We start from the raw sequence: 21422 nt of genomic DNA, 5'->3' as shown, positions 1-21422 counted from the left end.
TTAATCATAATCACAATAGCAGAGCGCAAGACTCTGCAACCAGGTGCAATTCTAACTGTCAGATCTATTTGACAGAAGCCGAAGCCCTGCCACTGAGGGCTCCTAAAACCAGTGACTCTACCTAGGAGAGGGAGTCAACTGGTACTTCTCACAAGGTGAAATTTATTTGATGTTAAAGTCCAAATCTTTTAGAAAAGGTGACCAGAGAAGGATTGATAGATCTGTCCTGCTGAGAAATTGAGTTGAAAAAGCTGGAAGGAATTAGCAACAAGGGCATGTCTAAACAACAGCTTTGGCAGACTCAGCCCAATCAATAGGCAGACGAGGTCAACCCCATTCTGGATGCTATCTCCACCTAGATGGAGAAATCTCCATTTCCTCCCCACTCCAAGGGAAGATTACTGCAAAATCCTCATTCAGCTGGAACTCGGGAGGCTGAGAATAGAAGAGGGTGGGGCCTGTCAAAGGTAGTATTTACTGGTTCTCCCTTCAAAATTTCCGCTACTAGTTCTCCAGAACTGGTCAGAAAGTGCTGGATACCACCTCTGGTGAGTAATCATGCCATACAATAATTCAACATAACACAAACATAAGCAGTAGAATATAATGACACCACAGTCATAGATTTTAAAAGAGCTGATTTTAATAAACTCAGAAAGAACATGGGAAAGATTCCTTGGATGAAAATCCTAAAAGGGGAAACAACTGAAGAATCTTGGGAAGCTCAGGGAGGCAGGGCTAGTTGCCAACGCAAATAGCTGCTTGAGTGGAGAGCTCCGTGAAGAGCAGCTGGGTTTGGCATCTGGAGGTTTTTTGCAAGTTTTTTGCAAGCTGGAGGTATCCTGGAAGGACAACCGAAAAGATGGGTGGTTTGGTGCGACCATAGGACGGCGGTTCGTGGTCTGGGCTTGAAATCTCCTTCATAACTGTGGGTGTGGAAGTGGGTGACCTATCATGGCCATCTCAATGCTGACAGCTAGTCAGAGGAAGCAGGGATCAAGCAGAAGAAGTGGCATAGTCGTGGGTAGCTTATCTGATTCCTGATCTTGGTGATAGGTATTTTATTCCAAAATAGCCCTGGAGGCTGAGGGGCTTGAAGCTCGGACTGGGAGTGGATCTTTCCTTCTATCCACCCACACACACCCACACACACACTGTAGCAGCGAGAGGAAAGTGCTGAGCGAAGTTGGATGCCGGAAGCAAGCAAGATGATCTGATATTTGAACGGAGGCAGGAAACTTTTCTTTCTTTCTCTGAACTGACTGGGGAGCCGAATTTAAACTCAACTAGTTATTACAAGAAGAACTGGTTTTGAACAACTTTGATAACATTGAAGCCGCTAGAGGAAAATAGGTAAATTATTGAAAGAAAAACTAAAAGAGGTCTGAAGAAGAAACAGACAAATAAAATGACTCTCACTGACTGTGCATTTTGTTTGTCTGTATCTTGACAGCTTGTAGAAGAGGGACATCTACTGGCAAAATCTCGAATTTACCTCTCTGGTTTACTTCAATAGAAAGCAGAATCTTTGGTGACTATACTTTTTGGATAGAAGATATCTGCTTATTGGAGAACATCAATAATGACTTTTGGCCATTATTAAAAGAAACGATTTTAGAGGGAAAGAAAGAAGATTAAGTGGATTCAGAATATTTATATAATTATATAATATAAGAGGGTCATATATAAGATTGAATTTAAGGGTTAGGAATTAATGTTATAATACTATTATCAAAGAACTATATTGTTATTGTTATTGCTATAAGATTATCAATTTTACTATTTTTGATATTATTGGTATTATTATTGATTAAGGAGATGAGTTGATTACTATCTAAGACAGAGGACAATTAACGGTTATAAGGAATTTTAGAATTTACTTTTAGATTAATAGAAATATAGTAATATAATAATTGTTATATATATAAACACATACCTAGCTACAAATAAATAAGTCTCTCTCCTTCTTTTTCTATCCTTTGATAGCTGATTTTATATAGTATGCTAATCTATCGATAAGAGCCGATATTACCCCTTAATACCCCTTAAAATTAATTATTGATTAGGGGAAGAGGGAGGGGGAGAGGGGGAGAGGGGAAGGGGGAAAAAGAAAGAGGAATTGGAGGAAGCTATGAGTGATAGAAGATGTGCACCGATCTCAGGAGCCAAAGCCTTTGAATCAAGTTTGATGGGTGGGTGGAGAACGCTAGATTGGGAAGTTAAAAACCTAGAATGGGACACAATCAAACTTGGTTCTAGGTTTTTAACTTCCCAATCTAGCGTTCTCCACCACCCACCCCCAATCCGCCCAGATTTGTCATGCAGCAAAGAGATACAGTAGCTGGGCGCAATAGCAGCAATAGCAATAAGCAGATCCGGAGAGATTTGGGGTTGGGGTTGGAGAACGCTAGATGGGACACAATCAAACTTGATTCAAAGGCTTTGGCTCCTGAGATCGGTGCGCTGCCATCCAAAATGCTATTACTACGATCTCTGCCACCTGGAACCGCCCGAGAAGCGGCAGGTAAAGCGGGCGCTGCAGCGATCGTGGTACCAGCATTTTGGATGGCAGCGCACCGATCTCAGGAGCCAAAGCCTTGAGGCACCTTTCGTTTGCAGGAGGGCAGCTTAAAGCAGCGCCCCAGCAATGTGAGGAGCCGCTGCCACCGCCACGACCGCCTAAGCCCTCCCGGGAGCCCAGCCGAGCGGGAGCTCTGAAAGCGAAACCTCTTTCCTTTCCAGCCATCACGATCTCTCCGGGAAGGTCTTCCGCCGTGCCCGCAGACTTAAAATGTTCCTCCTTTCCTACCGCGCTTCCTTGGAAAGCGCCATCGTTTGCTCTGGGTCGTCCAAGCTGAAGACCGCAAAGTCTCTCAAGTTGGCCCGACTCAAAAAACCCGGCGAAGCTCCGAAGACGAAGCTGCTAAGCTGCTCTCGTCCCACCGAGTTCTTCTGCGTCCGCTCTGCGGGACAAGGCAGGGAGGACTGGGGGGGCAGGGGGGAGGATAGATCGCCTCAGAAGTGCCAAGCAGTGCCTCCTGCTGCCTTTGCGCCTCGGAAGCGCTTCTTCTCGGGGATTCGCTACAAGGCGCTCTTCAGCCCCCCAGGCGGACTGGCCAATAACACGCAAAAGTGTTTGGCAGCAAACTTGGAGCGGCGAAGCTCCGGCCCAGAGACTATGCCCACCAGGCTTCCGGGTGTTTCACCAGCCGAGAGCCCAGGGCAGGGGCGGGGGGGTGGCGGTGGTTATTAGGGAAAGTCTCAGACCTCAGGAGGTCACTGTGCCTCAGATAGGCGGGTGTGAGTCCCTCTTTGTGAAGTGGGGCCTTGGAGCTCAGGTGGGCCTTTTTGTTACGTACCTGTCTCCCTGCTACGTTTCATTGGCCCTGCCGGAGCTGCTGCATGGTCCTGGGGGATTTCAATCTGCCTTCCATTGGCGAGACATCCGAGTCAGCTCGGGAGTTCATGGCTTCCATGACAGCTATGGATCTAACTCAGTTAATTCAAGACTCCACCCATAATGGGGGACACACGCTCGACCTGATTTTTGTCTCTGGGCAGTGGATGATTGATCTAGATTTAGGGGATATTTCTATTCAACTCTTGTCATGGTCTGATCATTTTCTCATCAGGCTTGACTTCCATACCGCTACCCCTCGCCACAAAGAGGCGGAACCGACTAGATGGTTCCGCCCAGGCACCTGATGGACCCCGAAAGGTTCCTGATGGAGCTTGGGACTTTTCCTGAATCCCTTGCTCACAACTCGACCGAAGCCCTAGTGGAAGCCTGGGATAGGGCTGCCGCTGGGGCCTTGGATCGCGTTGTGCCTTTGCGGTCTCTGACCCGGTGTCGATCCCCGGTGGCTCCCTGGTTTACCGAGGAGCTCCGGGAGATGAAACGCCAGAAAAGACGCCTAGAGAGGGGCTGGAGGGCCAGCCAATCCAAATCTGATCGAACACTAGTAAAAATTCATATTAAATCCTACTTAGTGGTGATAGAAGCGGCAAAACGGCAATATTTTTCAGCTCTTTTCGCGTCCGCAGATAACCGCCCTGCCGCCCTGTTTAGGGTGACCCACTCCTTACTTAACCAAGGAACTGGGGAAGACCCCTTGCAGGGTAGGGCTGAAGAATTTGTTCAGTATCTGCAGGATAAAATCGCTCAGATCTGGACAGGCTTGGACTCTGACTGGGTAGATTCGGGCGAGCCAACGGGGATGAATCTTGAGGAGACAATCTGGGATGGGTTTGACCCTGTGACCCCCGAAGGCATGGACAGGATTATGGGGAGACTCAGTACTGCCACTTGTGTGCTGGACCCGTGTCCCTCTTGGTTAGTTTCAGCTTCCCGGGAGGTGACACGAGGCTGGCTCCAGGCGATTACCAACGCTTCATTGAGAGAGGGGTTCTTTCCCACCGCCTTGAAGGAGACGGTGATGAGGCCCCTCCTTAAGAAGCCTTCCCTGGACCCAGCTTCTTTAGCCAACTATTGTCCGGTCTCCAACCTTTGCTTTGTAGCAAAGGTTGTCGAGAGTGTGGTAGCATGTCAGCTTCCCCAGTACCTGGATGAAGCTGTCTACCTGGATCCGTTTCAGTCGGGTTTCAGGCCCGGGTGCAGCAAGGAGACGGCATTGGTCGCATTGGTCGATGATCTCTAGCAGGCCCGGGACAGGGGCTGCTCCTCCTACCATCAACCATGGTATCCTACTGCGACGACTCGGGGGGTTGGGAGTGGGAGGCACCGTTTTATGGTGGTTCTCCTCCTACCTGTCGGATCGGTCGCAGTTTGTGTTGACTGGAGGGCAGAGATCGACCCCCAGGTGCGTCACTTGTGGGGTGTCCCAGGGGTCGGTTCTCTCACCCCTCCTGTTCAACATATACATGAAACCGCTGGGCGAGATCATCCGTGGTTTTGGGGTACAGTATCATCAATATGCTGATGATACCCAACTTTTCATCTCTACCCCAAACCACCCAAACGATGCCCTCGACGTGATGTCCCGATGCCTGGAGGCTGTGCGGATCTGGATGGAGAGGAACAGGCTCAAGCTCAATCCCTCCAAGACTGAGTGGCTGTGGTTTCCGTCATCCCGATTTGTACATCTTGTTCCATCTTTGATGATAGGGGGAGAAATTTTAGCCCCCTCAGAGAAGGCTCACAATTTGGGAGACCTCCTGGATACGCAGCTTAGTTTAGAAGAACATCTGACGGCCGTGACCAGGGGGCCTTTTACCAGGTTCTCCTGGTACGTCAGTTGTGCCCCTTCCTGGATCGGGATGCTTTGTGCACAGTCACTCATGCCCTCGTCCTTTCTCGCCTGGACTACTGCAACACTCTCTACATGGGGCTGCCCTTGAAGAGCACCCGGAGGCTTCAGCTGGTCCAGAATGCAGCCGTGCAGGTTGTCATGCGGGTACCTAGGTGCTCCCATGTTATACCCCTTTTAGGCGGCCTGCACTGGTTGCCGGTTGTTTTTCGGGTGCAATTCAAGGTATTAAGTATGACCTTTAAAGCGCTCCATGGCTTAGGCCCAGGGTACCTGCGAGACCACCTACTGCCATCAGTAGCCTCCCACCATCCAGTACGATCCCACAGAGCTGGCCTCCTCAGGGTGCCGTCGGCCAGTCAGTGTCGGCTGGTGACCCCCAGGGGTAGAGCCTTCTCTGTGGGAGCGCCTTCCCTCTGGAATGAGCTGCCCCCGGAGCTTCGTATAATCCCTGACCTCCGGTCCTTCCGACGCGCCCTAAAAAGTTGGCTTTTCCAGCAAAGCGACCTGGCCTGTTAATTTTAACTCATTTTTAAATGTATTGTCTTATAAATTTGGGGGGGGGGGGTGTTGGATATGTAGTTAATTTCTTTTTAACTTTTGGGATGTGTGTTTTTTAATGTTGTACGCCACCCTGAGACCTTTGGGAGAAGGGCGGTATATAAATCCAATAAAAAGAAACAAAACAAACAAACAAGTGGGCGCCGAGGCTGCCTTGCCAGGAGGTGGATTTCTAGCCCCATTTGTTAAGTTCAGAGATGAGTGTAAGTCTTATACAAAATAAATGGCGTCTGTGGAATGCGCAGCTGGGTGAGACCGTGGAGGCAGACAAGCCAGAAGTGAAAGTTAGTCCTCAATCACAGTTCCAAGCCAAAAGAAAAAAATCAAATAATCCAAATCCAGAAAGACCACATAATAGGAGAGGCTCCAGGAGACCTTCGGGGGGTAGTAATAGTATAAAGCCAGAAATTTCTTCAAAGGTAGTTTCAAAAGGCAAGTTTTATTTATAAGAGCGAAGAAGAAGACGGAAGCTGGCCATCTTGGCTCCCCCTTTCACAGGGAACCAGGGAGCAAAGCATCCAAAGTTTCCATAAAGCTTTTAAAACAACTCAGGAATCACCTCTTGCAATTGTGATGTAAATCTTTCTCACATAGTTAGTACAAGTGAGTAATTCAACGTTTTACTCTCTCTCTCCATTCAGAGATTGAGAGATAGTCCAAATGCTGCTTTACCCGAGGGAGGTGGAAAGAACCCCCCTCCAATCTTGCAACTTCGAATAGATTGAATCCACAACTTACAAAAAGCTGCTGCTCCTCAATTAAATGGTGTTAAATGAGATTGGAGCAAACTTCTCACCTCCAGCACTTTTGCGGCAACTTCTATTTGATTATTTCCTTCCGGAATCCATTCGGCAAAGACACCCAGCTGTGCTATGCACCCCCCACGCTCCCCGGCTCCTGAGGCGAAGCTGGAACACCACCACCCCGCAGCTGCCACCGATTCTGGGGGTTCCAGCAAGCCGCCCTACGGCAGGTGGTCCCTCCAAGACCGCCTGTGCTCCTAAAAGGAGCCCACAGGGAGACAAGCAGCGGATGGCAACGTCCGTCGCCTTCGGGGACCGGAAGTGATCTCGATCCAGATGGATCTTGACAGACTTGAACACTGGACTCTATCTAACAAAATAGAATTCAATGTAGAGAAAAAACTTATATTTAGGCAAGAAAAACTAAAAGTACACATACAGAGTAAGTGAAACCAGATTTAATAGCAGTAATTGTGAGAGAGATCTTGGAGTCTTAGTGAACAGCCAGTTAAATATGAGCCAGCAGTATGCAGTGGCTGCCAAAAACGCCAATGCACTCCCAAGTTGCATTAACCAAGGGATACAATCAAGATCAAGTGAGGTACTAATACCACCCTATAAAGCTCTAGTAAGACCACACCTAGAGTACTGTATCCAGTTTTGGTCACCACACTATAAAAAAGATGTTGAGACTCTAGAAAAATTGCAGAGAAGAGCAACAAGGATGATTAAGGGACAAATGACTAAAACATATGAAGAATGGTTACAGGAACTGGGCATTCTAGTCTAGTGAAGAGAAGGACCAGGGGAGACATGATAGCAATGTTCCAATATTTGAGGGACTGCCACAGAGAGGAAGTGGTCAGGCTATTTTCTAAGGCACCTGAAGGCCAGATAAAGAATAATGGATAGAAACTGACCAAGGAGAGATTCAACCTAGAAATAAGGATACATTTTCTGACAGTGAGAACAATCCATCAATACAACAGCTTGACTTCAGAAGTTGTTGGAGCCTCATCATTGGAGGCTTTCAAGAAAAGATTGGACTGCTATTTGTCAGAAATGGTGTAGGGTCTCCTGCTTGGGGGGGGGGGTTGGACTAGATGACCTTCAAGGTCCCTTCCAATTCTGTTAATCTGTTAAAAACTGATATTGGCTTACCAAAAGCATGTTCCTGAATAAAATGTGTTCCTGAATAAAATAAACAAATGCATTACATAGACTAGTGGCTCCCAACCTTTTGGGCACCAGGGACCAGTTCCATGGAGAAAGTTTTTCCAAGAACTGAAGGGGATGTGGTTTTGTGTGCTGCCTGCATCCCATGAATGGGCCTTTGTTTGTTTGCACAGCCCAGTTGCTGGCATGCCATGGTCCAGTGTTGGTCCACAGACTCCTGATATAGACCACAGAATATATCCTCTGAATATTCTTTATTGAAGAAAATAATTATTACCTGAACTGCAAACATTTGACATTTCTGATCATCATTTTAAGATGGTACATTTTCAATGACTGCAACCATAAATCTCAGATGAATTCCTGTCTTCAGGGGTCTGAGAGTTTTAGTATTACTTACATTTGAATAGCATCAAGGCCTGCCATTTTCATCTTCAAGAGACGATCCTTCCAGTAGAAACGGGGAATCCGGGCATAATGGATGCTGCCTGAAATGTAGCGGAATGGTTTCCCATCCTTAAGGAAACAGTTGCGAGCATAGTCAATTTCAAAGTTTCTCTGGTATGTAACCTATGAAAGAAAATTATTTAGACAAAAACTTCAATTTGCAAATAGTGGAGGGCAATATATAATTTAATAATTGTGTGTAAAAATCACCCTTGTTAAATAGAAATTGTGTCAATTTTAACTTTAACATTAATGTTCCACATAATTCATTCAGCCCCAGGATGATTTGTGTCATAAATTTTACCACAACAGACACCTATTTTGACTGTATTTAAATTTTGGAAAAATGTAACATATCATTACTAATATAAATTCTACTGCCTGTACAAAAATTGGATTTTGATCCTTGGGTTTCGTTTTGTCTAAGAGAACAACTTACAGTAAATTATCAAAAAGCTAAAGTGTTAATGTTTGACGATACAAAAGTAGGTTATATAAATGGCAAGTTAACAGGATCGCAATAAAACAAGCATGTTCTTATAAATATCTTGGGGTGCAGTTCAAGGCTTCCTAATCTTGGAGTGCACATTATTCTTATCAGAGAAGCATGGCCCAACAAAGCTCCCTAGCTGCCTTAAAATTCTGCTCAAAGTAGGAATATTTTATTCCTTTAGTTTGCATGGTTTTTGCTTGCTAAGATTATCTCTCAGCTTCTTTATGGCATTCAAAATTGTATTTTTATAAAGTTTAATTTCCTGAAAGCTATAAAGTCCAAATTTATAGGAACAATATTTGTAATTCCAAGATACACTAAGAATGTTGTTTTACTATTAGAGACAGGTTTGGTTTCTATGGGTGCTTGAGTCTGGTTGAATTTTTTTTTCCTCCTTGAGCCTGGTTCCATTGATTCTTAGGGACTGTTTTAAACCCGACTAACAAAAGCTAATAAAAACCTCCAGTCCTTGGAATTTTCTCTGGAAAGCTTCTGTCCATTAGGGCTTTAAAATGTCAGGAGCCATCTAAACTATCCTTTGGGGTATTGATTTTCAAACCGTAATATTCCAGTACTAGTACAAACCAACAGTTTCTGAATTCTTCTAAGATGGACATTTCTTTCTCTTTTCTCTCTTTAGTTCTTATTCATAAATTTCATCAGGCTTTCATCTTGGCCAGGTTGGATGCACTATCATTCCCAATTCTATGGGACAGTGTAAAAACATCCCTTTCAGCAGACCTTATGTGGAGATTGCTAAGCCGTATGTTCCTTTGTTACGCTCTCTTTATCATATCTATAACTAATTATGGAGAAAATATTTATCCCATTTTAAAGAATAACCTTGATGGAGGGCACAATGTCTATCTGTCACTGTTTCTATTTGGCCAGCACTCTAATGTATCTTTCCAGGTTGCTCAATTTTGGGCAAACATTTGTTTTATCTGTTCGACTTATGATTGAAGTTGTAGCAATTGTCATTGTTATTTATCTACAGTTACTATAACAATGAATGTTATGTCATTTTTTTTCCATTTTTAAAGTTTTATAATAAATACAGGTCTATGCATTTTATTTTTATGCTTTCCCAAAGGCCATAAAAAAGTTTTATTTGATAATGTAATCTTCTATCCTTTTAATCTTCTAAATCATTTGCTTTTTTCATTTTTATTAAAACAAATATATATGAATTTCATTAAGCAACTTAAATTCATTTTTATTATTCATAGTTTTAATTTACATTTATAATAAAAGGCATGAAAAGTAAGATACTGTTTCATAAACTTAAACTACTCTAATGGAAATCAACTTCTCAATTAACATTTTCCAAATTAGTTTGTAAGTATTCAATTTGGCTTGTTGAATTTTTAATACAGGTAGTCTTTGACATATGACCACAATTGAGTCCAGAATTTCAGTCATACACATTCTAATTTTTAAGCAAGATGTCCATGTGACAGCTTCCCTTAACGACAACAATCCTGGCTATCCCAGTTGTGGTCATTAAGCAATTGCATGGATCATTAAGTAGAACATGCAGGTTCCTCCAGAGGTAGGGGAGCCCTGGGAAGTCTCATGTAAATCACGCACAAAATGGAATAGTAGTGCAGTGTGACACAAAGCCACAGTCAACCCAATAGTGTGTAGCACTTGGCAGCAATGTCAGGTATTGGCCTAAAATAGGGATCTAGTATTTCTCAGCAGTCTGAGCCAGAGTCGTAATTCATCCATAGTGCCACTGCTTCATTGATGCTAGTTTGTTCTAATGGTTAAAGCACCAGACTAGAAAGCAGGAGACCATGAATTCAAGTGACACCTTAGCTATGAAAGCCAGCTAAGTGACCTTGGGCAGTCAAATCTCTCAGCTCACCTCACCTCATAGGGTTGTTGTTATTCCAAAAATGAACATGTAGGATATTATGGGATACAAATATATAACATGTTTGACTACATGTAACTGGTTTCCTATGCAATGGGGAGGTTACTTTTATCCTATCCAATCAACTTTCCTCTTGCATTTTCTTTGTTGTGTTAATTATAAAAAGGAATGAAACACAGGCTCAAGTTCTCTCTTTCCTTTTTCATAGAGAGATCCCACTTTATCAGGGCACTGTAATAAACTGCTTTTAAATGCTCTTCCGATTCACTTGGTTATTGAGAAGGTAAACTGAGGCAGATTTGGCTTTCAGTTAATTAAGTGTGCCATTCCCCAAGGTTTGCATATCTTTGAGAATACCATGAGGGGGCATTTTTGTGTGGCACTGACAGCATTAGGGCTGAAATAGAGGCCTGGGGTGGTGACAGCTAAAGATGCCAGGCTCTATTTTAGACCCATCATGGCAGTCTAAATCAGGGGGAGATAGGTGGGTATGCGAGTTGCAGTACTTCTGTGGTTGTAAGGGCACGTGTATTGCCAAATACCTAAATATTTAGCTCATAATCACAGGAGCACTACAATGGCTGCAATTCTGGACATGGGTCATAAATTTGTTTAATATTATCATATTTATGAACAGTTATTAAGGGTTATATTTTATTTTTGGAAAAGTGGAGATGTTTCCTAAAATAAATCAGTATCACTGTAAAATCTGCCAATTTTAATCTAATGCCTTTCCCACTATGCCAAAGAAAACAAAACAAGATAAATTCTTTATTTCTCCATCAATTATCAATTAATACTATGTTTAAAAGTAGATCCAACAATAATACAAATAAAATTATAATAAGCCACAAAAAGAATACTTCATATTTTAAACTGATTTACAAGAAAATATAATTTTCTTTGTAAAAATGTTATTTTTGGTACCTGTGATATCCGACAAAATCATTAAGTATGACTGTTGCCTGAAAAATTGTTAGTCCATTCTCCAAACCTTACATAATGGTTCCTACCTTCGTCCAGTCTAAAAAAGGTGTCCTCAGTTTATACATAGCCACTCGTTATGATGAGTGAACTTAACAAATGCTTTCCATTTTTCTCCACATACAGTGGAGCTTTTGGTCGCAACTTTTGCAATACATATCAGGGGTTCTTATGGTATCTCAAGAACTTAAAACTGTGTCATAATAATTTCAGATGCATGATATAAAAAGATCATATATCATGTAACTGAAATGATGGATGAAATAGACTGTGATCTACAAAGACTTAGGCCCATGATGGCAAACCTATGGCACAAATGCCACAGGTGGCCCACAGAGCCCTCTCTGCGGGCATGTGAGCTGTCGCCCAGTTCATGCCTCCTGAAAGCCAGCTGATTTTGGGGCGTTTGCCGCACATGCGGGAGCTGCGTGCACATGGGCGCATAGAAGTAACATGCACATGTGCAGAGGGTTGTGTGCACATGTGCGGGACAAGCCCCCACCCCATTTTTTGTTTCAGGAGGCTTCAGGGAGGCTTGCTAAGCCCAAACGGTGCGCGGGAGGCACACATGCATGGGGTGTGTGGGGTTGTGTGCACAGGGGACAGGGCGCATTGCATTGTGGGTGTGGGCATGCACACACATATTGTCACACGTACACACACAATTTTGGCACATGAGGACAAAAAGGTTAGCCATCACTGACTTAGGCCATAATACAGTTTTTAAACATTAAAAAGTTGCAAAATCCTTTGCTGAATGTGGCAGCAGACCTTCCTAGCGGAAGGCTTTAATGAACATTAGAGTTGTGCGCTATATCTGATTACTTTTCCGAATGACCATTGTCTTACCTGAAGGGTCGTTTTCAGGGCGCTGCGAAGGAGAGTCCAAGCAAGGGTTAAATACAGCCAATCTGCCCAGAACTGAATTGAAACTTTAAGCCACACCTCTGGTGCCGATTATCCTCAGATTTTTTCAATGAAGACGTGGAACTGTTGCGCGCTGAGAATCTAAGTTTAGATTCTCTAAGTCTAGATTCTCAAGTCTAACATGAAACAATTCAAAATAGTCCAAAAACAACAGAACAAGAAGACAACTGGAACTCCACACAGTCACCAGCGGAAGAAAGGACCCCAGGGTGGGGTGGACTCTCCTTCGCAGCACCCTGAAAACGACCCTTCAGGTAAGACAATGGTCATTTTCCAGGGTGCTGCTCTAGAGAGTCCAAGCAAGGGACATGCCCAAGCTAACTGTCACTAGGGCAGGAAGACTCAGCCATCAGGGTCGCTCCGCTGGTGTGGATGCCCTGAAGAACTCGCCTCCCGAAAGCCCCATCCGCTGATGCAAAGCTGTCCAACTTGTAATTTCGGACAAATGGGGACAGTGAAGTCCAGGTGGCCGCCCTGCAAATGTCTTCAATCGGTGCCTGGGTAGCCCAGGCAGTTGTGGTGGCGGCGCTCCTAGTTGAATGTGCTGTGATATTGCGAAGCATAGGAACAGACTGTAAGACGTGAGCAAGGGCAATACAGCTCTCAGCCATCCACTGATGGTAGACGAAGACACCTTGCCTTGGGAAGATGGCTGGAAGGATATGAAAAGGGATTCGGATCTCCGAAACCCGGCCGTGCGTTTGATGTATCTGCGAATCGTCCTGCGCACGTCCAGCAGGTGCCAGCGTTTCTCTCTCGGGTGTCGAGGGTGCAGGCAAAAATCCGGGAGGACAACTTCCTGTGCCCAGTGGAACCAGGAATTGATCTTCGGAATGAAGGACGGGTCCAACCTGATGATCACTCTGTCCTGCTGAACTAGAAATAAGTCCTCCCTGACGGACAACACAGCCAGCTCCGATATACGTCTAGCTGAGGTGATAGCGACCAGAAAGACTGTCTTGAATGTGAGATGTTTGAGACTGGCAGTTTTGAGTGGGCTGCCTCCTATAGGAGCTGGAACCCTTACGGTCAGGCTTTTTTGCGAACGATGGCATCACCTTTTCCACAAGGACAGGGTCAAGAACCTCCCCAAATAGCTTGTCCCCTTTAAAGGGGGCAGTTACGAGCTTCCATTTGGAGCGCATGTCCACGTTCCAATGTCTAAGCCACAGAAGACGACTGGAAGTAACATTAGACACCAGGGCACGTGAGGCAAATTTGGCAGCACTCAGGGTGGCATCGGCTGTGTACTCTGTGGCTGCCATGATTTTATTGATATCCTGCCTCACTTTAACGTCCTTGGCAGGTATCTTCCTCAACAGCTGTCTCAGCCACAAGAGAGCTGCCCTGGAGCAAAAGGAGGCAGAAGCGGATGACTTAATTGCCCACGCTGCTGCCTGGTGTGTTTTGTGGCAAGCAGTCTCACTTCTTTTATCCTCAGCCTTGAGCCCCTCCAACAGGTCAGGAAAGAGCACAGAAGAGGAAGTGAGTGTCACTGCGTTAAATGTTTGCTAGCCGAACTGAACTGAATAATTACTGATGAATTACTGCGTAGGTCATAAGCCTTTATCAGCAAGTGATGTATTGCACATACTCATCACACATTCCAGAGACTTCTTTCCTTTTGATCTTTGTCCGTCTGCCAGGAAGCTGGGAGACAAACTGTTTCTGCCAAAATGTAACAATTAGATAGATTTGTTTTATTTTCTATTTTATTATTTTTGTATTAAAAGTTTGTTTTTTTAATTAGAATATGTTTCCGGGATTTTATTTTATTTTTCGCTCCTTGAAGATATGCTGTTTGGAAAAAGCCGCGGTCTAAGCCTCATCTAGTTCAGGGTGAAATATCTTCCCCTGACAGTGAGAGCCGCCACAGGGGGATCAATTGGAGGTAGCTTGGGCAGGCTGGCATCCACCGTGCCAGCCTCCAGGCTGGCATCCACCGTGTACAGCTTTTTGTCATTGCTGCTGGGAGTAGCCATGGTGGCCGGCTGCGCCCACTGCCTCTGAACCAAGTTGAGGAACATCTTGGGCACGGGAACAATTTCCTGGACCGAAATAGGCTCCTCAAAGAGGTCCCCAGATAGGTCATCAGGATCGACGGCCTCTTGGGCTGGGGGAGTTGACCCCAGACGTGTTGAGATTTTTGCCTTGTCTAAAATGGTTTTAAAGTTGTCCAATTTGAATAGGCCTGAGAAGGCCAGTTTCTTGGATGGGCCTGACTCATCCCCAGAGAACTCAGCCTCCTGCCTAGGAAGGATATCCTCCTCCTCCTCCCAGTCCGAATCATCGGTAGCCACCGAAGAATGCGGGGACGGGGGTGGAAGACTAGGAGTCATCTCTCTGGCGGCTGGAACTCACCGCTGCTTTGCGCACCAATTTTTAAAACAAAAATGGCCAAAATGGCTGCCCTGGAAGCCCGCGCTGCAATCTGACTTACGATGAAGCGCAAACGGCAACAGCGGGCTCCCAGCGGGAAATGGCCCCCAGTAGGGGTGCTCCGACAGTGCTGGCATCGGTACTCTGACCCACGCGCCTTCCTCAACAGCTGCCTGTGGCCTCGAGGAGCCTGGGCGAAGCCCTGGACACCAGAAGAGCCGAGGGTGAGAACAGCCAATTAAATTTAATATATTTGACTCACCAGCCTGCTCTGTGTAATGATTTTCCTTATTTTTCTTATTTTTAAAAGTACTCTTGAGAGTCCAAGCAATCTATCTCAGAATTGAAGAGAAACTCTAAGCGCGTCCACTGGGCTTGCTGAATTGAAAAAAACTGAGGATAATCGGCACCAGAGGCGTGGCTTAAAGTTTCAATTCAGTTCTGGGCAGATTGGCTGTATTTAACCCTTGCTTGGACTCTCCAGAGCAGCGCCCTGGAAAACATCTCATTCACAAATTAAGCATGTATGTATGTATGTATGTATGTATGTATGTATGTATGTATGTATGTATGTATAATCTAAACAGCCCTCCATTTTACTTTGGAGACACATGCACATTCTCCTTCTCCCTTATAATCCTATTTCAGCAAATTTTACAAAATTGCAATGTATAGTTTACCTATCATTTTTCCTTGTTAGGTGATCTCCTTCTCTTTCTATAACATTTCAAAAGATAATCACACACATGCATTAATTTTCTAGTACATCCTATATAATGAGTTAAAGCTGAACTTAGAATCAGTTCAGGTTTAGCTCTAGAATGTATTGCTTCTAGTTACTTATCAATTTTCAATCTGTAGCCAGTATATATTACAGTGAGAGATACAAAACATGTAATTTTTAAAATGTTGTTAAACTTGACTCCCAAGCATCCATCATTTTTTATTATGTTGGCAGAAATTGTCAAAAGAAGTAAGTCAGTAGCATCTAATCAGTTCAATTTTTCAACAAAAATACTGTACGTCACCAAAGGGCAGGGTTGAGGGCTACCGCATGAGTCTAGGAAGGAGTGGGATTTTAAGGTAAAAACAGTTGTTTTGGGAAGTGGGGTTTTGAGATAAGCCTGAAGGAAATTTACATATTTATACAGTTTAAATTTCACAAAAATGAAGCACAAAATAGCATCCATTGAGTGTAAAGGTCACCAAAAAGGATTTGACATATGTGCAACCCTCAGGCTCAGGTCTGCACAGATCCTTTTCTGTGTCATCCTACAGGGCAGCAAATATATTGGATTGCTTCATGATATTTAGCTTCTGAAGAATTGAGGGCATGTCCTTTTCCCTCAAATCAAATTTCAAATTATTCAGAGATGCTGAAATCATTCTGACATTTGTGGGGGAGAAATCTTTTTGAATGTATGCCTGTGTCTCTGTGTGTGCACTTTTTTCTTTTATATTTTCCTTTATCTGTATTAAAATAATAAAATAAGCTTTTAAAAATGCAATAACTATAAACAGCATCTGCTTTTTTTTAAAGAAAAAAAATCTTACAAATGTTTCATAGGAGCAAAAAGGCAATATTAAATTATTCAACTAAATTCAATGTTATCCTCTTTTATTATACAACCTTATTTGATTGCATTGTATTCCTAAACTATAGAAATATGTTAGTAATAATAATTCTAATATTCTAATATTCCTTTTTATGAGCAGCCAAAACATCAATATATTATTCTCCTTCCTCCTCCACATTGCAATATTCTCAGAGGAATTATGAAATGGATTATGTCCTTACAGTCTTCTTGACAAAAAAATCAAATGGAACTGCAGAAAGAACAGTTGCATTATAATATCATCAGTCAGTGATATGGTATCTTCAGTCATACACTAATATAATCCAACATGTATGATTCAGTCTCATGAAATATGGCATTTCTCTTGAGACTTGGTGATTCTTAATTATCTAATAAGCATTCTAATCTCTGAAGACATTTTATACCAAGTGTAATTTATTAGTGGTTATTTAATGCTGGAGCTCTGTTGAGCAAGAAACAGAATGCAAACCAAGATAAACAAATGCTAAGCTGTGAATCTGTAATTTTCATCACTTGAATTAACATAGTTTTAGATTCAGAAGATTGGTCAAATTAATTATATAGGGAATCTTATTTTTGATACTTGTAGAAAGTCAAAATGGCAATCCCTGTCAAGGCTGTTGACAGATGTAATCTTGTTTCAAAAACAGCTGGGTAACCGTAGGTGGTACCGCTTCATCCCTTCCAACCTCCAAATGTCACAGAGGGAGGATGATTATAATATGTATATTTAATGAATTTTAAGGCAGTGGACAGTTTCTAGAAATATGATGAAACAGTAAAAAAAAAACACTCAACTTATGCCTCTAAGGTATGAATCTGTACATATACTTAGAAATACTGTATAGGAAAAAGGACGTTGGGAAAGTGTTAAAATTCTTAAAATTTTTCACTCCTTAGAAATGGAATACTGTAGATGATTTCACAACTTGACTATCTCTATGACAATTTTTTTTTATTCTTCATACATTTAGATCAGGATGTTAAATACACTTAATACATTGAACATGAAGCAATATTTGAACAGATCAACATGCTTAGCATATCTGTTTTCATCCCCAATATTTTATCTAAAAGCCACATGATTATTGCCATAAAATGAGGCTTTATCCTTAATTTTCAACCACAACATACAATTCTGAATTATAAACTATAAATGTAAATAAAGTTTATTTTCTCTACTCCCTTTATCGTTAATAGAAAGGAACTAGAAAATTTAAAATGTTAACTTACTTTTAATTAAATTTATCCCAAATAATTTTCTAGTGGATACTAAATTATTTAATAAGAGTATGATCGTCTGCAGATTTACTCAATAGTAAGATCCACTGAATTTATTGAGATTATTGGGACTATTTAGGATTTTACGTTAGTCGTATTTGCTTTAGTTATTTTTAATTCAAACAACATAAGAAAACATCCTTCATTCTCCTTTATCAGTACGACAACTCATTTTTTCATAGTCTGCAGGAGACCAACAGGTCACACCATTTTAACTGTTATACTTTCTTGTTGATATCTTTGGAATACTGCTGGAATACTGCTAGAGAAGTTATAAAAATCATAGTGTTATTTTTTTTTTAAATAAAATAAAGTCCCTGTCTATAATATCCAGAATAGTTGGAGATGTGTGATGAAAATTTATTTGTTTAATGTGCTTTTATTTGGGGATGCAAGTTTTAAAACACTAATTTAAAACATGGGCTTCGCCAGAGTAAAAATGCCTAGTTGATAAAGCTTATTAATATTCATATTTAAAATGTGATGTTGTTATGTCTATGAAATGTTATATTTCTTGTATATCCTTTTTCTCAAATGTAAGGGGTCTGATAATGTGTGATATCAATAAAACTGTCTTCTATACTAATGTTTTTCTTGGGCAGATGCCAACATTAGATTTGTTAGAAGCTTGAACATACAGGTGAAACTGGAAAAATTAGAATATCGTGCAAAAGTTCATTTATTTCAGTAATGCAACTTAAAAGGTGAAACTAATATATGAGATATATTCATTACATGCAAAGCAAGATGGTTCAAGCCGTGATTTGTCATAATTATGATGATTATGGCTTACAGCTCATGAAAACCCCAAATCCACAATTTCAGAAAATTAGAATATTGTGAAAAGGTGCAATATTCTAGGCTCAAAGTATCCCACTCTAATCAGCTAATTAAGCCATAACACCTGCAAAGGGTTCCTGAGCCTTTAAATGGTTTCTCAATCTGGTTCAGTAGGAATCACAATCATGGGAAAGACTGCTGACCTGACAGTTGTGCAGAAAACAATCATTGACACCCTCCATAAGGAGGGAAAGCCTCAAAAGGTAATTGCAAAAGAAGTTGGATGTTCCCAAAGTGCTGTATCAAAGTACATTAATAGAAAGATATGTGGAAGGGAAAAGTGTGGAAGAAAAAGGTGAACAAGCAGCAGGGATGACCGCAGCCTGGAGAGGATTGTCAGGAAAAGGCCATTCAAAAGTGTTGGGGACTTTCACAAGGAGTGGACTGAGGCTGGAGTCAGTGCATCAAGAGCCACCACACACAGACGGATTTTGGACATGGGCTTCAAATGTCGTATTCCTCTTGTCAAGCCGCTCCTGAACAACAACAAATGTCAGAAGTGTCTTACTTGGGCTAAAGAAAAACAGACCTGGTCTGTTGCTCAGTGGTCCAAAGTCCTCTTTTCTGATGAGAGGAACTTTTGCATCTCATTTGGAAACAAAGGACCCAGAGTATGGAGGAAGAATGGAGAGGCACACACTGCAAGATGCTTGAAGTCCAGTGTGAAGTTTCCACAGTTTGTGTTGATTTGGGGTATCATGTCATCTGCTGGTGTTGGTCCACTGTACTTCATTAAGTCCAGAGTCAATGCAGCTGTCTACCAGGAGATTTTGGAGCACTTCATGCTTCCTTCCGCAGACGAGCTTTATGGGGATGCTGACTTCATTTTCCAGCAGGACTTGGCACCTGCTCACACTGCCAAAAGCACCAAAACCTGGTTCAATGACCATGGGATTACTGTGCTTGATTGGCCAGCAAATTCACCTGACCTGAACACCCTAGAGAATCTATGAGACATTGCCAAGAGAAAGATGAGAGACATGAGACCGAACAATGAGAAGAGCTGAAGGCCGTTATTGAAGCATCCTGGTCTTCCATAACACCTCGGCAGTGCCACAGGCTGATAGCTTCCATGCCACGCTGCATTGAGGCAGTAACTGCTGCAAAGGGGGCCCAAGCCAAGTATTGAGTACATATGAATGCTTATACTTTTCAAAGGTCCGATATTGTTCTATGTACAATCCTTGTTTTATTGATTACATGTAATATTCTAATTTTCTGAGATTGTGGATTTGGGGTTTTCATGAGCTGTAAACCATAATCATCACAATTATGACAAATCATGGCTTGAACTATCTTGCTTTGCATGTAATGAGTCTATCTCATATATTAGTTTCACCTTTTAAGCTGCATTACTGAAATAATTTTGCTTTCCCCAGAAGTAGGATGTTTTAGCCAATTTCTTAAAGATTTGACAAGAATATAATGTAGTTAGATCTCTATAATTTCTGTACAACTTCCAAATCTCAGGGGTAGTCCACAGAACATTATCCCTGGTTTGACATATCCCAGGGGTATCAAACTCAAGGCCCAAGGGCCAGATCCGGTCACTTCGGCCTGGCTCCCGCCATCCTAGTGTGTAGGTGCACGCACAGGCCCAGTTCTCCCAGTTACAGGCCCAGTTATTCCATCCTCTATACATTTTTAAAACTCACAGCTTGTGCATACGCACACACTCTTCCATTCTTTTAAAAATGTCTGAGTGAATCCAGGAAGAGGGAAGAGGCAGAGGGGCTGGAAGAGTATGTGCTGTGCACAGGCTGTAAGTTTTAAAAACTCCTGAATTAATCCAGGAAGAGGGAAGAGGCAGAGGGGCTGGAAGAATGTGTGTGTGTGCACGGGCTGTGAGTTTTAAAAATGTCTTGTGTGTGCACAGGCTGTGAATTTTAAAAACATCTGAGTGAATCCAGGAAGAGGGAAGAGGCAGAGGGACTGGAAGAGTGTGTTCCTATAGTATCTTCCAGCCCCTCTGCCTCTTCCCTCTTCCCGGATTCACTCAGATGTTTTTAAAACCCACAGCTTGTGCACACGCACACACTCTTCCAGCAGCCCCTCTGCCTCTTCCCTCTTCCCCAACATCCCCACCCCAGCCACTCATCAGTTTTTTCTTCTGGTTCTTCTTCTGAGAACTTCTCAGCAGCATGGTGCAGATGGGCAGGTGAATGAAAGAGCGAACAAGGGGAGGGAGCGTTCTGGTACTGGGCCTCCCGACCAACAGGTATAGGAAGGCACACTAAATTTCACCATCCGGTACGGACCAGTATGGCCGTACTGGTTGAAACCCACCCCTGGTCCTCAGTAAGCTGGGGCAGGGTGGGTGGGACAGCTCCGTACCTTCTGCCTTGCTTTGTCCTCCATCCCACTACCACACTTCTTTCTTCACCACTTCTTCTCCTTGCTCACTATCATAACAGAGCAGGAGATTGAGCAATACACTGGTGTGGCGGCCACAAAATAAGGCAGTGGGGGTAGAGGATGAAGCAAAGTGAGGGTATGGAGCTTCCCCCCGCACCCCACACCAACTTAACTGAGCATCTCACTGGCCAGGCATTTAACTACCACCCCTGCTGCCGTGAGTGAGAAAGAGAGCAAGAGAGCTCTCCAACCTCTGTTTGTGTCTGTGTGTGTAAGAGAGAGAGTAATCCGTGCTTCAGTCAGTGCACCCAAGCTGCTGGCAGCAGCGGGGATGGCAGGAGCCACCTGAGCAGCTATGATCCCTCCTCCACAACCAAGTGGCAGAGGGCTCCATGGGACAGGGTCTCATTTCTCCCTCAGCGCAGAGAACTCCGGCAGGCTGGATGTAGGTGTGAAGAGCCTGGCCCCATAGTGCCTCCTCGCTCAGTTAAA

At 43.2% G+C, this 21422-nt stretch overlaps 1 protein-coding gene across 3 annotated transcripts in view; it reads right to left on the bottom strand.

Moving 5' to 3' along the window:
• Window positions 1–21422, bottom strand: part of GLB1 (galactosidase beta 1) — a 187334-nt gene that overhangs the window by 120230 nt on the left and 45682 nt on the right. For all 3 annotated transcript variants that reach the window (XM_081969808.1, XM_081969810.1, XM_081969809.1), the window contains exon 2: window positions 8148–8317. In XM_081969808.1, coding sequence (XP_081825934.1) covers window positions 8148–8317 — 170 coding nt within the window. The remainder of the gene's footprint in view (window positions 1–8147; window positions 8318–21422) is intronic.

The sequence above is a fragment of the Natrix helvetica genome (assembly GCF_964273705.1).
Source record: "Natrix helvetica genome assembly, chromosome: Z".
Taxonomy (NCBI): Eukaryota; Metazoa; Chordata; class Lepidosauria; order Squamata; family Natricidae; genus Natrix; species Natrix helvetica.
This window is presented reverse-complemented; position numbering and strand designations above follow the sequence as displayed.